This window comes from Mchenga conophoros, linkage group LG15, assembly GCF_057382185.1.
Source record: "Mchenga conophoros isolate Kocher_MC1m ecotype Shallow Benthic linkage group LG15, M_conophoros_male_GT1.1, whole genome shotgun sequence".
Lineage (NCBI taxonomy): Eukaryota > Metazoa > Chordata > Actinopteri > Cichliformes > Cichlidae > Mchenga > Mchenga conophoros.
Window position 1 is genome coordinate 133,955 of NC_140540.1, and position 20,508 is coordinate 154,462.

Consider the following 20,508-nt stretch of genomic DNA (forward strand, 5'->3'; position numbering starts at 1 on the left):
GGCAGATTGGTGTGTAGATTTGTTGTAGAGATAAAATTACAAGTCGTATGTTGTTCAAACACACATGGACCTAAGAGGAAAAGCTTTGTGTTTTGCATGTACCTGATGGTTCTTGTCCCATTTGCTATGCAGATAAAACAACTTGTTCTGTACATCGTAACCAAATTATTTGGGTATGAAAATAATGACTCTTCTTTCACAAAACATTTCTGTGTTGAAATTTTTTTTATCATAGTCTTTAGACCAGTTGTGTCAGTTTGACCTCTTGCGGACATGATGTGACAGTCTTGTTTTTACATCTACAAAAAGCCAAGAAGAAAAAAGTGAGTTTTAAGGGAATATTTAATACCATTTGAAATACCTTTTACATGAAAGACACCATCAGAGGAGGGGAGAGCTGCAAGAGTGCACAATGTAAAACCGGTGATGTGGCACACCCTAATGACAAACAGCTGTCTTAAAAAAGGATGTGGAACATATCAGAGTCCTGCCACACCTCCTGGATAAATTCACTGCTTTAAGTGTAATGACATCCAGTCTAATCAAAGCAAAGAAAAGCACAAGGATGAAAACAGGTGCACAACTCAATAAAAAGTCCAATGGTGAGATCAGGGAAGCAAATATACACCAAGGTTAAATGAGTTGGAGAATATTACAGTTTTGTTTCTCCAGTAATTAGTAACTTAACTTTTGTTTTTTATTAGACCTTTTATTTTGAAGTTGTTAGAGTCTGATGGACATAAGAAACTTCCTTGAAGCAGCTCTTCAAAAGCAAGTCACACACAAAGGTACAAATGTCGATGATAGGGCCTGCTTTCTGCACACTGTCAACTATTGACAACAGCACGTGAACATCTAACGAAAGTAAGCTGTTCGTGCATCAGTTCACACACTGAAACAGTACGATTGACTCCAACACCAGCAAAAACGTGATTGGACTTTATACCCTCTGAAGTGTTTTGGATTGTCTGATAAATTACCACAAACACAAATAAATTAAAATTTTAGTTTTAAGGGATAACAGACACAAATTCACAACCTGATAAAGAATGATTCAGCCACAGGTAATAATAATAATAATATAGTTCCTTTAAATGAACAGTCAAAGTAGAAAACAGCTATGTCATGTACAAAAACTATAATACATAAGTCGTGATGTAAATATTGATTGTAAACTGCTACTACAGCTAAAAGAAAACCAAACTCAACGGCAAAATCATGTGCCGTCCTTTCTGTCTGTCCAGTATTGATTGGGATTCCTATTGATCAGTGTAAATATTTAAATGACGATGTTCTGGACACGTAAAATGCAATTTAAAAACTTACAGTTTCAATTATCTTATTCCCAGATATACAGGCAGAGTGACGGAGTGCAGTTTCCCACATTTACTCTTTTGGATTAATTACATTGCATTTATATGTAGTGCTAACTATTCAATATCAAAATTTAAATATCTACTGCATTTTTATGTTTTAGGCCACTTTAAGCCTCTTTAATAAGTCAGTTTCCATTATCTGAGTTATCTATAATCAGTGCGACCAGTTTACAATGCAGCTGAAGGCACCACTGACACAACCATGGGACCCATAAGGCTTATTTATTTTCATGTCCTAATTAAAAGTGATTCTCACAGAGTGAGACATTTTGAGTATCTGGTCACATAACTGGCTCTGACTTAGACAGTTATAACTGCTAAATGTAATATACATGTCTAGGATGAATGTACAACATGAGGACTAAATATTGCAAGAAAAGAAAGCATCTCTGGAGTTATGTGAGGAAAGTAAATGGATGTCGTGAAACAGGCTGAAAATGTACTGAATGGAAAGTTTAGGAGAGGATGCAGCCTGTGTCCTTCTGAGGCTTCAAGTCAGGTTCCTTCACTGGCTTCACCTCCTCCTCCTTGGGTTTGGCCTGCACATCAAGTAATATTTATAATACCACCAACAACTATAACATTGTTATGAAATAATCTAGAATAAATAACTGATTTGGTGTGTACCTTGTCGTTTTTGGCTCCCTTTGTCAGATCGAAGGTGGCGTAGACCTCAGGAGTGCACTGCTCACTGAGAGGTGGCAGCTCAAATGGGACGGGCTCAGCCAGGCCGTAGCTCGCCTTCATGTCCAGCTGCGGCGGCTCAGCCGGGACTTTATGGAAGTATCTGTCCAAAGAAACAAGTAGAAGGAAGAATTTCAGGTTTTCATGTTTGAATGCTTTCCCTGTTTTTACAAAGACCCTTTCTAAGGGTAACTTAAATATGTACAAGACTTAACCGTGCAAATGGGAATCCTCTGTTGTGGTTCTCACTTAATCATTGTCAGCTGGGTCTTTAAATGGTTTGTGATCAACTTAACTCACAACTCAAAAGTTTTTTGCAAAACTGCCAGATGTTATTGTCACACTGTTATCAGCCTGTGTCAGTTAAGGGTAATAGTCTGTGAAGGTTCTCAGTCATCCAGGTCATCGTAGTCAAAGGAGCTTGCAAAGAAAAACATCTGGACTTCTTTAAGTTGCTTGAAGACGTTTCACCTCTCATCCGAGAAGCTTCTTCAGTTCTAAGGTCAAATGGTGGAGAGTCCCAGATATAAACCTAGTGGGAGTGACCCCCCACAGAGGGACAAAAGGACCCCCTGATGATCCTCTAATCGCCTGAGCCAAGGTGTGAAACTGGGTGTGGGTCCCAAACAGCCAGAGTTTCGGGTGTGTTCATTGTGAACATAGATGGCAAGAGGAGTGAAAGAAGCCATCTATGTCCACTGTGAGCGACCATCTTTGAACAGAGGCGGGGCTTACGACACCAACTCTCTGCCATCTATAATCCAGTTTTGAGATCCTTCCCAGACGCCTTAACGCCCACTCACATCCTGGGCCATCTGACCTCAGGAATTCGCATGATAAGGTGGGGCCAGGTTTCACAATGAACACACCCGAAACTCTGGCTGTTTGGGACCCACACCCAGTTTCACACCTTGGCTCAGGCGATTAGAGGATCATCAGGGGGTCCTTTTGTCCCTCTGTGGGGGGGTCACTCCCACTAGGTTTATATCTGGGACTCTCCACCATTTGACCTTAGAACTGAAGAAGCTTCTCAGATGAGAGGTGAAACGTCTTCAAGCAACTTAAAGAAGTCCAGACGCCTTTCTTTGCAAGCTCCTTTGACTAAGGGTCATAGTAATTTACACATAGACTTGGTTCTAGTATCTCTTGTCTTAAATTCAATGTTTTCCCTGCTTTTACCTGTGCCTGACACAGGAAAGGTACCTCTAGCCACCAGCAGGTGGCATTTATGCATCTACAGAGTGACTGGCATTAAAGCGCAAAGTAGAAGAAGAAAACAACAATCACCAAACTGCTGACCAATGAAATGTGTGCTATACTGAAATTAGATGCTACTGTACAAACAGGAACAGGCATCAACAACTGTTTACATAAGGATGGCTATAAACTAGGAAGTAGAGTGGGCTGTCCAGTTTTATTTACATAGCTCGAAATCACACCAACGCTTTAAACTGTAAAAGACCCTACATTAATCCTCATGTTGAGGTGTTTCTATGTGATAAGAGTAAAAGCATGAATGTGTGTGAATGGGACAAATGTAGCTTGTAGTGTAAAAATGCTCTTTGGTTTATTCGATTCATTTGCAGTTAGAAGCAGGCGGGTTTTGTGGCGATACAGCAGGCAGGGCCAGTGCTGTGGAAAAATGAACAATACTCCGCTCACCTCCAACATGCAAATATATTTAACTTTTCAGGCGACAGCTGGGCACTATAGTGAGGTCACGCGTTAGTTTCAGGTGAAAAAAAATGAGAGAAAATAATATTTTGACAATGACGCCCAACAGAGCTATCTCTATGATGAACACATGCAAATTCACAGGAACATAAACCCGAAGCTGAGCGTTTGTGCAGGTGAAGCTCAGGGCAGCCAGCTGACTGTTTAATCTGACGACACACAAATGTGCCTTTGTGTGAGTGGAAAATGTGTTGTTAATGATTGAAAACATGTCCTCAGAGTTTGACTCCTGAGCGCCACGGGAACCACGACGTAAACATTGCATCATCTCGTCACATGTGTGACGGGGAAAGTGTAGAATCTGAGCCACAACTCTGTGTGTGTGTGTGTGTGTGTGTGTGTGTGTGTGTGTGTGTGTGTTTGTTTGGGGTCTGGCTGACTCACATGAAGCCATTTTCTCTCTGGCACTTCTCCAGCGTCATTTTAATGAGGCCACCCAGCTTGAGGAAGAACAGCTGCTCCGATGGTTTGGCCGTTGTACCCGGGCCTTTGGTCTGACGGTACTCTTTACATAGTGACTCAGCGCGGGAGTAACCTACACGCAGATGTTGTTGTGTTAACACAAAATATATCCAGGGAACAAAGAAGGGGAAACAATTCAAACACAACTCTAAGATCTGCTGCAGCAATCACACAGGAAGCTCCTGTTTGGTAACCTACATCAGCGGTCCCCAACCGTTTGTGCGCCACGGACCGGTTTATGCCCGACAATATTTTCACGGACCGGCCTTTAAGGTGTCGCGGATAAATACAACAAAATAAAACTAGTACCGGTACCGAAAAAAAGAAGATTTATTCATAACACACGTGAAAAGACCCAGGAAAACCGAGTTAACGATAAAAACGATGACAAAATAACGCTGAAAACCGATAAAACCCCTGAAAAACATACATTTCAGACCTGAGCCTCAACTCTCGCGGCCCGGTACCAAACGGCTCACGGACCGGTACTGGTCCGAGGCCCGGGGGTTGGGGACCGCTGACCTACATGACTGAAGCCAAGTGAGCAGGTAACACTGAGTAAGCACTGCAGTCTGCAAAGAACAGAAGTAACAGTCTTCTGTAAGGCATGGACTTCCGTTTTCTGATTAACACAATTAATGAAGTACTTTATTACAAAATTTAGTAATTACAAAATTACTAAATTTACAAAAGAATAACAACGCAAAAAAAAAAAGGTTTTAAGACGCACACAACACTAAACGACGGACGGTTCTTTTAGAAGCAAAGACGGAAGAAATAGGAGCTTTACAAATTTATCAGACCACAGCCTAACATAAGACTTGTGCTGTAATGAGCAAAGTCACATTTACCTCTGCAGAGGAGGGAATGTGTGCGTGTGTGTTGTTTTGTCTGAATTCTAATCAAACTTAGGAGTGCAGAGTTGGTTAGCAATTCATTCAAGCTTGCCTTACAGTCTTCAAGGTCAAATCAATGATTTATTAGTGCAAAAGTCTTATACCTTATAAACTGTGATTTGTGTATTTTCAACATAGAAACATACAGAGCTATTTAAGACTGTTTTAACAGGTTTAAGGCACGTAGGGAATGATATATGGGGATTCTTAGTATGACGTTGCTTGTATATATTAAATACAATAGTATTCCCTTTAAAGTAAATACTGCACAGAGAGTGAGCTGCCTGGGTGAAAGTTTGCGCTCTCGACGTGCTTGTTTACGTCTCTGTAATTGCTTTACACATTACAACATGCATACATACATTTCTCTGCTTCCTGGAGAGATCTGATAGCTTCTCCACATTTGTCACTTGCCAGCAGTGTCTGTCCATGATAGCAGTACGCCTGCAAACACAAACTCAATGACAACAATCTTAACACTTTGTTTGTTTGAATTCTGTAAACAGAATAGTTGTTTTATTAACCTATAGCTGTGCTGCAAACTTTAGCTTACATAAGCCATGTAGAAGAGCTGCTTCAGTTGGAGATACTTCCTCCACTTGCTGCTGCACTCTGGCTCCAAGGTGTTCAGTGTGTGGTCTGCAGAGACAGAAAACTGACCTTCATATCTTTTCAGTAACCATCATTTTATTTTCTAGGCTCTTGGTCAACAAACCAGAAAGCTTCCCATTGTGCCTGGTCATCCAGAAAGCACAGTTGCCTCAGTGACTTCATTTGTTGGAAGGCATACATTATAACTTGATACCTCAAAGTCAGAAATGCTGACTGAGAGTTCTCCTGAGTTTCAGCTCTTAGCTTTGAACAGTTCATTTCATTCAATTCAATTTTATTTACATAGTCCCAAATCACCAAAACAGTTGCCTCAAGGTGCTGTATTTATAAAGCGAAGACCCCCCGACAAGATGTCCAGTCTTGCTTCTTTCAACCATCTTGAAAATAAAACCACTACATTTCATTTATTTTCTCAAGCCTCGACTGCTACATCTTCCTCCTCTATGGCTCAAACAAAAAGTCACTTTCTCATTTCCAGCCGGTTCAGAAAGCAGCAGCTCAGCTTCCTGTTGGTTTCATTCGTTGCCAGCATGTAAAAGCAAGTCCGACTTGCTTTTACATGCTGGCATTACACCTTGTCTAATTTTATTCATAGTTGTTTTTCCTTTTCTTTTTAATGTTTCCCACCTAAATGTAAAGACTGGTGCTCTGTTTAAATCGTCGATCCTGCTTCTCCCTGTCTGTCAAAATACTTAATAAACTGTTTCTAAAGGTGCCATACCAATAAGGTTGATAAAAAGCTTTATTTTACTTGTGTCAAAAGTACAGACCAGCTTTTTGATAGAAGTTTGCAGTCTCAAATGCCAAAGCTGCGATGATTGTCGCATTGTGTTTCAGTTCAATTGCTCTGGCAATGGTCACTGTAAAAACAAACGAGAGGAAAGAACCAAACGTTGGCACACTGTGTCAGTGAACATGGATTCTGACTCAGGCCATTAACTGTCAGATTATTTGCAGAGTAAGCCTTTTTATTTTTATAATATATAACATATATTTTATAATATAACAGATTTTAATGACCATCTTAAACATCAGAGATGAGAGGAACAATATCATCAGCGATCTGCACGATCACTGCACAGTGATCACTGTCGTTACCTTCCTGTGCTTCTGCCTGACACTGGATGATGTATGCATCAATGACTCGGGGCTCCAGGTCTCTGCCCTTTTCAGCTGGAGTGATGAGGCGAGGGATGTGGACATCCTGTAAAGAAGATATCAGAATAAATAAATAAATAAATAAATAAATAAAACCTATAGCTTATATGTCTTAAATCCCTCAATCTATTTGCTTGTAGCTAAAAATAAGAAGAAGAAAAAAAAAGAAAGAAAAACTGTAGTACCGTATTTTCCGCACTATAAGGCGCGGGTAAATCCTTTAATTTCCTCAAAAATCGACAATGCGCCTTATGTATGAATTCTGGTTGTGCTTAATGACCTCAAACCGATTTTATGTGGTGCACGGCGCTCAAAAATCTGTCAAAAATGTTTTAGTATGACTTTGGTAAGCTACGAAGCCACACCGCCAGATGGATTGTCAGAGCAATACGGCTACGGTAGTCAGGAGCCTCGGGGAGTAATCCGGGTCCTAAACTCCGTCCGTTTCAGGTCCCAAAGTCAAACGAACACTGCGGCATCAATGAGAGTTAAAAACGGTCTAAATTATTTCATCTGTAATAAAAGGAGGTAAAGTGTGTCATTAATGTTTTCTGCAGGGGAACTGCACTGATCGGCATCCACTTTTTGTCCTAAGCGTCAGTTTGTATAATAAAACCTTTCCAGTTTCCACTGAGGAAAGAATTGACATCTCCCTCACCTTAAGATTTTTGAAGATTCCAGCAGCAACCTTTAAGCTTCGGTGAACGTCTTTCGCTTCTGTCTCTGATACACTGTGTAACAGGTAAACATGAGCAGAAATAAAGTAACAACAACAAATAATAGCAATGATTTCAAGGTCATTTAAACCAATTAAAACCTTTCAATGAAACTAGTGGCATTAGGTTAAGTGGTGATTCTCTATGTGTTAGACCTGTGATAGAGAATGTATGCATGTATAGATGGACCAATTAAATAGTGTCAGATATTGCACCTTAAAAATCTAACATTGTTTTTGTAATACTTTATGTTCAAAAGTCATGATATTCTGTGCATATTCACATTAGTCACAGCGTCCTTTGTTTTTGATGAGGTATTAAAGTATGAAACTAAAGTAATTTGTAAAATGCATTTATGCAGAATAGTTTCACAGAAGAAGCCAAAAAGGCTCTTACTTTTCCTTTCCTGCCATTCTTGAGGCAAACTTTGTGTACCAGATGGCAACATTAAAGGCCATGGAGATCAGTTCAAAGACTGCATCCTGCTGGGCACTGGAAGGAGAGTAGGGAGAGACGGTGAGTTAAGAGAGAAGAAGAAAAAAAAAAAAAAAAAAAAAAAAAAAAAAAGCCAGCGAGCTGCTAATCCACTTTTCTATGCAAGCAACCTTTACGTGGTCATTTGAGATAATATTTTATGTTGCTGGACAGACCATAACACAGGATTAGACTCAGCAAGACACCGCCTAGATTAGATGGGTACATTCAGTTCATTCAGTTTGATTATTGTTATGAAATTTAATTTATTTGTATTTACTTAGCTAAGGAGGAAGGGTTTTTTTTGTTTTGTTTTACTCTTTTGCTTTGAGCCCCATGTACATGAGCTGCATGCTAAATGATCTTTTGTTAAAAGGGTTGGCATAATAAGCATGTGCTTCAGCCAGTACCTTTTGATTAGCCTTGTCTCGTGCTTTCTTGCAGATCTTTATTCTGTATTCATTGAGATATTTGAATGCTAATCAATAAATAAATAAATTCTTCCACTCATGACAACAAATACTGAAAATAACTCAATTGGGTATTATAATGTATTTTTCCCAATTTAAGAAGTCATCAGCTCTGCCCAGAGGTCTTCATATCAGAAGTCTTTCTGTAATGTTTCATTTATGGTAAATGGCCTGTATTTGTATAGCTTTACTAGTCCCCAAGGACCCCAAAGCGCTTTACATATCCAGTCATCCACCCATTCACACACACATTCACACACTGGTGATGGCAGCTACATTGTAGCCACAGCCACCCTGGGGCGCACTGACAGAGGCGAGGCTGCCGGACAGTGGCGCCACCGGGCCCTCTGACCACCACCAGTAGGCAACGGGTGAAGTGTCTTGCCCAAGGACACGACGACCGAGACTGTCCAAGCCGGGGCTCGAACTGGCAACCTTCCGATTACAAGGCAAACTCCCAACTCTTGAGCCACGATCGCCCCATATGTTAAAAAAAATGTTTAAAGCTGCTAGCTCTTAGATAATTCATCACTGTATCATTAAACATGAACGAGATTTCTTCCACTTACACTTAGACTAGAAGTACTCCCTCTGTGTCCTTACCATGGCGTGTTTCCTTGTAAGGTATCGGTCCACTTAAAGTTCTGGATGAACCTCATCTTGTTCTCCTGTGTAGTTCCATCCAAGGGCATGATAAAGCCTAATGCATCATAAAGATTTTTTAAAGACGGGCAAAGAGACTGCTGGTTAGATGCAGAGCAAAATAAGTGAGACACAATTCACAACCATTGAACTGGGTAATATAAAACAAAACATTCTCATTTACAATTTATTTATTACATTATTTAACCTCCTAGGACCTGACGTCCACATGTGGACAGCACATTTTGGGTTGACTAAAATACCAAATTTTGCTCTACAAGGGTCTGATATCCACTTACGAGGACGTTATACTGCCACTGTTCTATCGAAATTCAAAACCAATGTCCTCATATGTCGATCTCATTTTTCTCAGAAACAAAAATCAGGTTAAAAAAATAATAATAATAATAAAAATCAGGTAATTCTTTGTTTTTACATTCATCAGGTCCCAATCAGCTTAAATGTCAAAGAGAAATTAAAAATGCATGCCATGAAAGAGTTTGGATCTTAGGAGGTTAAATACAGGCAATTACTAGACAAGAGCAGGATCTGTGTATATGCAAGTGATGATGAGAAGGGAACTCTTAGAAATACACAGTTGCGACTGAAGCAGCAGCCTCGATTGCATAAATTCCCAAGTCTTACACACAATCTTGTCACTGGGTCCTTTTTTTTTTTTTTTTTTTTTTATTAACACCAGTTTACGCTGATGCAGTTCATAAATCTGGTCCATCATCTCCATGTTGCACTTGTTACATTTGCTACATTACCAGTTGGTGACAGCGTGACAGGTTTGTGCTATGGTGTCAAAATAACCACACACGGAGACTTTTCTAAAACATTACAGTAACGTAACAGAACAACATAAAATACAAATATAAAAAATATGATATTCTATTAAAGTCACTGTAATGTTGGTATAGTTTTAAACATAGTGGTTCTCAGACTTTAATGTATTTTAAACACTGCATTGTAGTATTGATGCGGTGGAAACCCAGTCTTACATTTTTATGTTAGTATTAGATCATGTGAAACATTAAGCAGATATAGGATTAGTAGATTAATACAGGATGTTAACCACTACGCGGTCAGACCCAAATTTTATCAATAGGGTTCTGCACGTTTGTGGAAGATCAGTGTCGTTTTTACAGGGAGTAAAATGCTGAAAACCTGTTGTTATGGCCACACTAGTCCATCAACATACAACAGTATTTATACATTTTGTGCATTCTCCTATTCATTCCTCAGTTGGTAGAAACCAAAGAGCCACTCCATAAACACAGAAGAGTCGCTTCAACAGGACAAGACTCAGCTGTACATCTGCTCCTAAAGGATAGCAGTCACTCTTGAGGATGCCAGCGTTCACATTTTGGACAGAGAAGACAGATTATTTGAAAGAGGAGTGAAAGGAGGTCATCTACGTCCAGAACAGGAGGCTTATGACACCAACTGTCAGCCACCTAGAATGTAGTTTTCAGATCCCTTCCGAGCCCCCCCCCCCCCTACATCCCAATAAGTCACATGGTGAGGCAATGGTTTCACCTGAAACCTCTGCTGGTAATGATGCACACCTTTTTTCACACCTTGGCTCATGATGACAACACACGATATTAACAGTGCGTCAATGACTCTCCAAAGGAAAATCCCCCACTAGGTTTTAAATATCAGGGAGCTGAAGAAGCCTCTTGAATGAGAGGTAAGAATATCTTGAAAAATCTTATAGAAGTCCAGTCGCCTTCTGTTCAAGCTCCTTACATTAGCCATCTTCTCTGGATATAAAAAGTGAGTTCTGTCTCAGTTTGTCCACACTACTGACAAACAGGGATGTCCAAATTCAGAGATGACACCAGTTTCAAAGGGCCACACTCAGTTAGATGCAAATACAATGTTGTTTTTGAAGTCTTTGAAAATCAAGACTGTTTCATGGCAAACATTAAGATGGGAAGGAAGGAGTTATTTCTCTCTTGAATCTGTCTTCCTTTATCGACTTTGCTGTCTACACCAAAAAGTTGCAGGTGCGATCTGGGTATGCATTTCTGTACAGACTACAGATGAAGCTAAGCAGGCAAGAATGTATAGAGAACCTAAACTGTTATGGAGACCAAATTAAAATCTGTTTATAGCCAGAGCTGTGGCCCCTAGGCCATAACTTTGATATCCTATCTGTATCTAAAGTTATCCTGGAAAAAGATAAAAAGATACCCTGAAATGCTGGTGAACAAACCTTGAAGAAGGGAGAAGTATGCATCTGTGGCATTCTTCATGATCTCAGGATTGCAGGTGATATCAGTGAACATCTCCAGCAGCCTCGCTCTGGTTGTCCTCAGGTCACTGAACATATCACAAATAGTACTGTTGCTTTGTGGACAGCCATATTCAGTGAGACTAAATTTGAACAAAACTCCACCATTGCCTGGTCCCAAGTCCAGGATGAGAAAGGAGGAGGGTTGAGCATGGGCTAGCAACCCCACCCTCTAAAAAAATAAATAAAACAATCATGCTACAGAAACGGCCCTATGCTCCACCAGGAGTCTACAGGAAAATTGATTGACATTTGAACAAATCATTGCCATTGTTGTTTAGCAGTGAGGCGACTGAGATTAGGTGATCAAATAATGGTACCAGTAGCATAGTAATGGTCAAATGCTATCCGATTGTTCAGTGATGACGCGACGAATCCTACTTCCGGGCCTAAAGTAGTCTGAGTTTAATATGGCTTGTGTGTTGTTAACATGTTTAATGTTTTGTATTTTCTTCTATTTAATCTCAAAAAGCTCCTAAAACAGTCAGTGATCCCTGTTGACCTCCCTCGGCTTTTATTACCGCTAATCATTTATTTAAGCTCAGTTTTTAAAACCTTAGGATGTAACTGCAGCCCAGCCCATGCTGCAGTATATGAATGACTAACCTCGTATTGTGGATGGATTATCTCAGTTGTTCTCCTGGCTGAAGTTTGGTCCTTTTACAGCATCCTGCCATGCGATTACATTTGTTCCTGACCACCGAGAACACTCACGTTAACTTTTATCGAGTGGAAAAAAAGTTAGCTTGTTTATATTATGCTAACATAGCTGTGTCGCTAGCGGTCACGTAGCACATCATTATATACCAGCTAGCCCAACTTCAGTAACCCTACAAACGTCACTGCTGTTTAGTTTTCTGTCTTCATTTATGCTGGAAGTGATAACAGAGCTGTACGTTTTAATTTGTTTCCAAAACCCTGCAGTCAGGACATGCTATATTGTATTTAGATAGAAGCTAGCGAGCTAACTCCCTGCTAACTTCTAACTCCGTTAAATGTCATAAATTCCGTTTTCATGGATGCCTGGATGTTAAACTCAATTGTTACACCTGGTAGAGCAGAACGCTGATCATTTTATTAAAGATGAAAGACTTTAGACAGTTTTCAACTCTCAGTAATGCCATAGTGATCGTTTGATATATGGACCTGCAGCGGACTTTAGACCCAGACACGGCTAGTGAAGTCAGACTGAACAACCGGATTGATAGAGGGTAAGAAACTATACATAGCAGTTTATTAACCAACTGTGGTCATGGTGACGAACACAGTCCATTGTGATATCCCTGCTCACGGTGTATCAGGTGGAGATAAGACATACTTGCATATCTTATTGGCTGCTGGGCTCCCTGCCACCCCATAGAAGTTAAAGGACACAGGAGCTGTCGCCTTCAGTGGGTTTCTGTGAAACCAGTGTGCCATCCTGTGAATGAATACACACCTACAAGACAGAGGAACAGTGTGACAAACAGTTAACAGTTGAGATAAAGGCGATTTAGATGACTGACACGCTAAAATGCCACAAGTTACGTGGATGACAACCTTAGTTGTTTAAATATCAAGCAGCGCTAGCTAACAAATCTGTGACGTTGGCTAGCGTTATTTCACCATCACGGTGGCTACAAGTATCCGTGTCAGCACTCCAAAAAAAGCGCTTTTAAGTACTAACCAAACTTACTGTGAGAAACCAATAAATCGTTAACATTACTTTAAGATGCCGTGTACACCGTTTCGTTTAGTATTTTTCTTGTCTGTTCTTGACTAAAGTGCATTACGTAAGCTTCTAACAACAGCCGCTAACGGCTAACACTATGTACAGTTCCAAACGTACGGGATTCGTTAAAAAGACATTACGGCTGCTTTCTAAACAGACAAGTGAACTGAACATATTCAAATACAATAGAAACTGTTCTGTTACCTGTCGGAGCTTGTTATAGAGCTGACGTTTAATAGCCTTATTGGAAAGTCTCTCAGACTACAAAACTTACTTCCGGAAATAAATACGGCATAGTAAATAGCCAATGACAAAGCCCGATTCAGTCACCTGACATGCATCCCAGACAACGAGCTTCTGTTTTGTCGAGGGTTCCGAGTGGCCGGTGTCGTCCCAAAAAAGCCATCATAAGCCAAAATAGTGACTGCCGATGTTTCTGTGCGGATTTAATGTGTAATGCTGGTAAATAAGCTGCAGGCACCTGGATTTACAAGTGGGTTATATTTAAAACTAAGAAAACCTGCTTTGCAAGTATCCGAATGACTCTGCAGTTTGGACCCCTGTGCTGTACACCGTAATTAATCAAGTCTTTTTTTGGCCACTTAACATATCTGTTATATTTGTCGAATTTCTGATGTCCTTTTGACCAGATCTCTCTTGAAAAATCTATTTTATATCAATGCCGCTTTTAATTTATTGCCAAAATGAAGTTATTTGGCAATAGCAGACTAGCCACAAATAACCTTGTGACAAGAATATACTTTCTGGCTCAAAACGATGTATATAATGCAAATTATAGAGGAATCTGTGAATTACAATAGTTTAAATAACAGCAATCCGTTGTTTGGCAAATCCCCAAAATCACTTTTTAGCATGACACTACAAAGGCTATAAAGATGCAACAATAAGCTTCTTTTTAAGATGTGACCTTCCACCTGGGGTTATTTCATCTGCCGAGGTGCCTTGTTAATGGTTTCAAGGTGTTACATTATATTCCAACAATTTCCTGGAAATACCTTTCCAGTATATGCAAAGCATCACTTTCCCAAGAATAACCTTTAAAAAAAAAAAAACAAAAACAGACACCCATGGCATACACACTGATCTTTGATTGTCTGAAACGCTGCCATTTTTATTTGATGACCAGTACAAAAACACATTCAATATGTATAAATGCCCACTGACCAGTAGGACATACTTCTATGTAGCGCTAAATTCTTAGGAATGTTTCCCGGAAGAACCAATTACAATAACTGGTTGTAACTGAAGCATTATTTAGTGAATACATTAATGGCAGTATGTTTAGAAGTGTAAAAGAAAAGTGTCACAAGGGATAACATTTATTTTATTTTCCCATCATCCTTCAAAAGTGAGCAATGAGCTAGATCATTAATATCAACATAATAAAAACAATGACAAAAAAAATAGTTTGTCTCATTCTCAGCAAGTCAGGAATCAGCAAAACAACAGGTACACACACATACACCAGATAAAGTGTTGTGTATAAAGTACTTGTGTGTACTGTAGGAATCATTTCATTATCACATTCATTTCAGTTGTTAGAGAGCACACAGAGGTGCACCAAAACCAGATCACACCAGGTATTACACCTATAGTATACACAATGCCAGTGTAAAAATATTCTTTACAAACTACAGACTGAACATTTTGGTAAAAAGCAACATTCACATTTCACTTTCCCTAAATATCGAATGGACAAAGACCATAAACTATCAAAACAAATGTTATTCTGCATTACTGGAATTTCTGGTCAAAAACAATGTTAACAATACAGCTTTAAAATCTATTCTAAAAGAAGGCCAGGCAGAAAAGGCATATTAGGTCAGCTTAAAGGCACTAAATGTATCATTACACCTAGTTTTATTCACCCAACATTTGCACTTGAAAAAGATTTTTTCTATAGAACCATAACAGATAATTACATTATCATTTAGTCCATTTTGTCAACAATAAAAAGGTGCTAATGTAGAAATGCAGCATTACAAGACCCTGATCCTGCTTCCAAATAGTTCACTTTTGCATATCAGAAAGAGAATAAGCCACCTCCTGCTTTTACAACTGGGAATCAATAAGTCAGGGAGTTGGAAACTGATTAAATTGTCATTTTCACCCCAAAAGAGAGATCCCCATTTATATCAGACAGACACTGAATGTTACAAAGAAAATTCCATTTACAAAGTCATTCATTCCAACAGCTAGCTTACAAACATCTGCTGTAAGATGATGCTGCAACGTTCCTCATGTACTGTCTTTCACACTTTGATTAAAGCTGTAAGTCTGAATTATACGCGTCTTTACTTTAAAACGTACCAAAGACGCACATGAGTAAAAACATTTAATTTCAAACGTTTGATAATAACAGTGTAAAAATCATGTTGCAACAAACTGAAATGTAAATGTAAATAAATGAGTGCAGTGCTCCAAGTTACAGAATTCGCAAATAAATTCAGAAATGACAGTGCGTATGTGCACACTCTGGATATGGTTTACTCTCAGTTTACAACAAAGTGCAATATATATATAGTCTAATTTTGTGGCTTGTAGGAAACCCAGAGAGCTGCTGACATTCAGTTGAACTGAGCTTGCAGGCAGCATACAGAACAAATTTCAACAAAAGGTGTTGGCACCCATACATCTTTGGTAATTTAAGAAAAAAAATATTGTCTTTACTGTGCTGAACAATGCAGTATGTTTAGATGTGATTTGGTCCAATTTTGGGGGGTGATCATTTAAAAAGAAAACAAACAAAAACAATACACTGAAAGCAAAGACAACCCAATGCAGCCCCTAAAAAGCCTGAAAAAGTCTTTTTCAGATGGCACACCTGTAGAATGTTAAAAAGCCGCAGTTCAGAGTCGTTTGGCGTAGTTATTACATAGGATGTGATCGCGAATGTCTCCCCATCCTCCGTTCTTCATGTGCGCTTTGTGCGCCACCGGTTCTGCACCATCGAGGACAAGTGATGGAGGAAAGAGGCCGGCCTTAGCTTTCTGAAGTCCTTCGTCAACCTTCTGCGCGGCCCACTCTGGTCTGCAGTTCTCCTTCTGGTGAAGTCCACAGTCTCCTGTGTGAAGAACCCTGGAGCCCAGTGCTGCCGCCACTTTGAGGGGCTTCGATATGCAGGTTCCAGAGATGTGCTGCAAAGTCCAGTCCCAGTTGTAGTCGTCGTACGTGCAGAATTCATTGTTGCACCCCATCAGCTTGTAGTACACCTCCCTGGAGATGGCCATGCCTATGTTGTGTTTGGTGGACATCCAGCCTGTGGTCAACACCTTGTTGGATAGTGCGGTGAAACCATCCAGGCCATTATGGTTACCCAAAGCCAGCAAGTCACAGTCTGGGCAGTTGTTTTTTCTGAACTCGATCATTGATTTATAAAAATGGAAAAAGTCTGGTAAGATGTAGTTGTCTTCCTCTAGAAATACTGCATAGCCACTGTAGCCCTGCATCGCCTGCACTCGCTCCCACACGAAGTGCAGCTTCCACCACCAGTGGTGTTTGGTTTGAGTGATGAAGGCTTCTCTGTAATGACCGTAGGAGTCGGGGTGTTCTGCATTGAGGCATTCTGTTTCCAGAGCCCTGTCCTTGGATATGTCTCGGGGGCAGTCTCGTGGATCCTGCCCAGGAAACTCTCTGGGATACAGCTGAGTGCTGAAGGGGAAATAAATCTGCAGTACCTTGCAGAAAGTTATCCCTTGAACAATTGTGTTGATTTCCTCTGAAAAATAGTCATGGCTAAAGATGAGGAGGAAGCTGTGGACCTCAGCAGCTTTGGCCAAAGATTTGATAAGCAGGCTGAGGTATTCTGGTCTGTTGTGGACTTGCACAACCAGCACCAGCCGAGGGTCCCCTGGAAATCTGTCTGCATTGCAAACAGACTGCTTTAAGTTGGCACTGTAAACGGACTGAGTTAGCTCTGACAGCGACCTGAAGTTCAACTTTACCGGGTCACTAGAGCTCACGCCCGGGTTCTTTTTTACGGTGTTACCGGGTCCGCTTGTGTCATCAGAAACTAATAACACGCGTGTTGAAAACAAAAGAGTAACAACTACGAATGAAATGCCGAGAAGCGCGAGCAGATTCCTCTTGAGCAGCCGAAACCTCATTTTCTTTAAGTAAAAACACACTCCGGAGTTAAATAGCAGTGGCGTTCATTCACCTTGTCGCGCGCCTCTTCGCCACAAACTTCCGTGCAACATTGCGTCCTCGCGCTCCTCCTCATGAACGCTCCATTGTCGCGTGACAGTTCTTGAACCGTGTGTCAAACGCTTCCTGACGGTTGCTCTAAAAAAGATGTCGAGGGCTTTCCAGAGGAGAGCCGTGTCATTTGTTACACAGTCGCTCCTGCCGCTTGTTTTTAACACCTGTGTGTGGAAAAGTAGAAGCAAGCGGTTTGACCAACTTCATAAAACTTACGTGTACATTTAGCGGTTAAGAAAAAGGGAAGTTAACTGTCCGTTGTTAGCTTGTTTTACTTACCCGAAGTAGTTGTACTGTGTCAACACGATACTACCAGGAAGAGGATGATAGGACTGTGATACATGTTGGGTTCAACTTGTTGACTGCTGACGTGTACAATCCAACCAACTGGGGGAGAGCGCGACGTCCTGCTCAGCGAAACATGATCCTGCGTATAGCTCCGTAACATGAGAAGGAAATGTAGATCAGAGCCCATTTGATTGGTAAATGATAGCGAATGTTTTATAGAAGGGTACTGCTTTCACTGCAAAGACTTTGGAATTAGATATTTGCTTATTACGTGGTGTATGAAATTAGACTGTTGTATGTAGGTACTAAAGCCATTGAGTGAAATAAGAGTGACTGGGACTGTTTGTTTTTTGCTCTCCTTTTTTCTCCCTTTTTACTTCTCATTCGAGTAAGCGTTCTGCCCCTAAATTGAAAAAACAAATCTATTTGGGGTGGAATCAAGGTTAGGGATGCTAAAGGAGGCATGGCACTCTGGTTACATTCAGGTGATGAGGGAAGTTATTTTGGGTGGTTTGGAGAGCACCCTATTAATCTGTGATATAAGCTAGAATAAGGACTGTACATCATTTGAAATGTCCCATTCTAAACTGAACCTTTAAGAATCCACCCACGCTATAAAGCTGCCTTTTGTTGCTGTCACATCATCTCCCAGTGGAAGTAGCTGGGAACTGTGATGGCACACCCTCCCTGGGCGAGGCCTGGGATTTCAAAGTAGGAGTATTTGTTAAGTGTGTTACCTTCGGCATGTCACAACCCTCCATGTTTACCATATTAGCTACAACCACCTGGGAAGTTCTGCAGTCTGACCTGTAGAAACACCAAACATGTGGGTCACTGGTCAATACTAACGAAAGAAAGTTGAGATTAGATTGATCTCGGTCACAAATATTTGTTATTATTTATTTTTTGGCTGACTGTAAGTCTGAAAACATAAAGGTGATCAGTTCTGTATATAATATACAAACTGTTTCTTTTTTGCATTATTTATAGCTTTTTTTGTTATCAGCTAAGCCTGGTTAGCATTGTTTCCATTGATAAATGTAACAAACTAAAAACAGCCTGGTAACAAATCGAGGACCACATTACAACACTTTATACCGGTTGTGTTGCAGTAGTGAATTATATTTGTGTTTCAGTCAACTGCCTATCTGGTATACTCTTAATCTATTGACCTTACAATAAAAAAAATTGTTTTAGGTTATTTCAGTTTCCTCAACCTATGCTTTACACCCTGCTGGATTCTTGCCCCAATCAACGATGTCATGTCACACCAGCACATGCAATTCTGATTTTCTTTGCAGATAGGGATTGCGGAAAAAAAACACCAGGGAAAAAATGAATGCTGTAAATGTTGTATAGTTATACTGTTCCATACTGTTGTGACCCAGTCACTGTTCATGCCTCCTTCTACACGTAAATGTTTCTGTGGCCTTACTGACTTTGGGCTAGTTCTACATCGTTCATGAAAGGAAACACAATGGACCCCCCCGATCTGTTCAGGTCTGACTGGTTCAACACATAACAAAAGCATGAGGTGTAACTCCTGAAACTCTAAGGCTGGGAAGCTTGATCCTCCTGATAGGAAGAAACCTAACAAAAGGAGATGGAACTAAAGATGTTATGGCTTAGTATTAACAATAAATTCTTTCCATCCAGGAGCGACGGTTGGAAATGACCTTTTAGCTATGTCTGGTACAGTATATGTGTGTTTTGTATTATCTCTGCTATATAATATAAATAAATAAGTAGAATAAACACAAATACCAGATTTTCAGTTTCATGGTTTGTGGTCAAATGATGAGAGAGGTCAGCATTGTTTTATTCCTTGATTTTGGATGTTTCCTTTGTTTCTCAAGGTGCTACTGAGATTACATGACTTTACAAAAGAAAAGAATAGAGAGAGTTAAACACAATAGAGATAGTTAAATGTGCAAATGCAAAACACATATCACCATCATGGAAATGCAGCATACTTGTTTACTGTCAGTGGCACAGGTTGCTAATAGGAAACATGTGACACACATTTGCATCTACTGTTTCCTTTTCCTTTCTTTTTGTTTTTAGTAGAATGAACATTTTGTCTTTAAAGCCCACTATTCTCAAAGGAAGATCTTCTGTAGGCAGTGCCACTTTCTCCACATCATACAAATGAGCAGGCCAGTGTGCTCCACTGAGATCATTTTCATGGAAATCACTTAACTTGAAATCCATTTCAGCGAGCATCTCTAGTATCTGTTGAGTGACAGTTATCAGTCTGTAATCAGGAGGTTGTCTTTTTTTAGGACTGATAGTTTATGCCAGACTGTCAAAAAAACATATCTAAAGATGACTACGTTTAGCTGCCCAATACAGCAGAAGCATATCTTGACAAAAGCTTTATTTGAATTGCAAATGTTGAGGAACGCCTGTCAGAGGCTTTAGTCAATTGAAACTGTGCTGTGGTTTACCAGCAGACACGCGCATGATAAAGCCTGTTTTTAACTAAAAACTTTATTTCTAATAAACTATAGTACAGCCTGATTTAAAGCAGTCTGACAGGTGTTTTTCCAGTGTGATTATAGTGGATGTGTACTTTCATCACAGTTCACTTTATTTAACTGTTAGCACTGATGCTTTCAGAAACACGACAAAAACATAGCCTTCCGTTTTTAAGACTTTGTGTGTTTTTCGTTTTTGCTAACTGAAAGCCAGTGAAGGAGTCAGAATGTGGTCATTTTTACGGCAGAACAGGACAACGCGCAGAGAGGTCGTTACATTTTCAG

At 40.1% G+C, this 20,508-nt stretch overlaps 2 protein-coding genes across 5 annotated transcripts; both read right to left on the bottom strand.

The window, feature by feature from the left end:
* Nucleotides 1-324: 324 nt before the first annotated feature.
* On the bottom strand, nt 325-17,551 carry brox (BRO1 domain and CAAX motif containing). Of its 4 annotated transcripts, none has more exons than XM_085248272.1 (13): nt 17,418-17,551; nt 12,845-12,964; nt 11,449-11,555; nt 9,186-9,282; nt 8,035-8,130; nt 7,581-7,653; nt 6,863-6,968; nt 6,535-6,624; nt 5,706-5,791; nt 5,515-5,596; nt 4,179-4,329; nt 2,004-2,163; nt 325-1,915 (listed from the first exon to the last, which is right to left on the bottom strand). In XM_085248272.1, the coding sequence occupies exons 2-13, from the start codon at nt 12,943-12,945 to the stop codon at nt 1,832-1,834; spliced, it is 1,233 nt and encodes a 410-aa protein (XP_085104398.1). In that variant the 5' UTR covers nt 12,946-12,964; nt 17,418-17,551; the 3' UTR covers nt 325-1,831. The 4 variants fall into 4 exon arrangements, with proteins under 4 accessions (XP_085104398.1, XP_085104397.1, XP_085104399.1 ...); XM_085248271.1 differs by lacking the exon at nt 17,418-17,551 and adding an exon at nt 13,442-13,573; XM_085248273.1 differs by lacking the exon at nt 17,418-17,551 and adding an exon at nt 13,202-13,349.
* Nucleotides 14,344-17,424, bottom strand: LOC146557404 (alpha-1,6-mannosyl-glycoprotein 2-beta-N-acetylglucosaminyltransferase). The gene has a single exon (XM_085248270.1). The coding sequence runs from the start codon at nt 17,362-17,364 to the stop codon at nt 16,108-16,110; it is 1,257 nt and encodes a 418-aa protein (XP_085104396.1). The 5' UTR covers nt 17,365-17,424; the 3' UTR covers nt 14,344-16,107.
* Nucleotides 17,552-20,508: the final 2,957 nt, after the last annotated feature.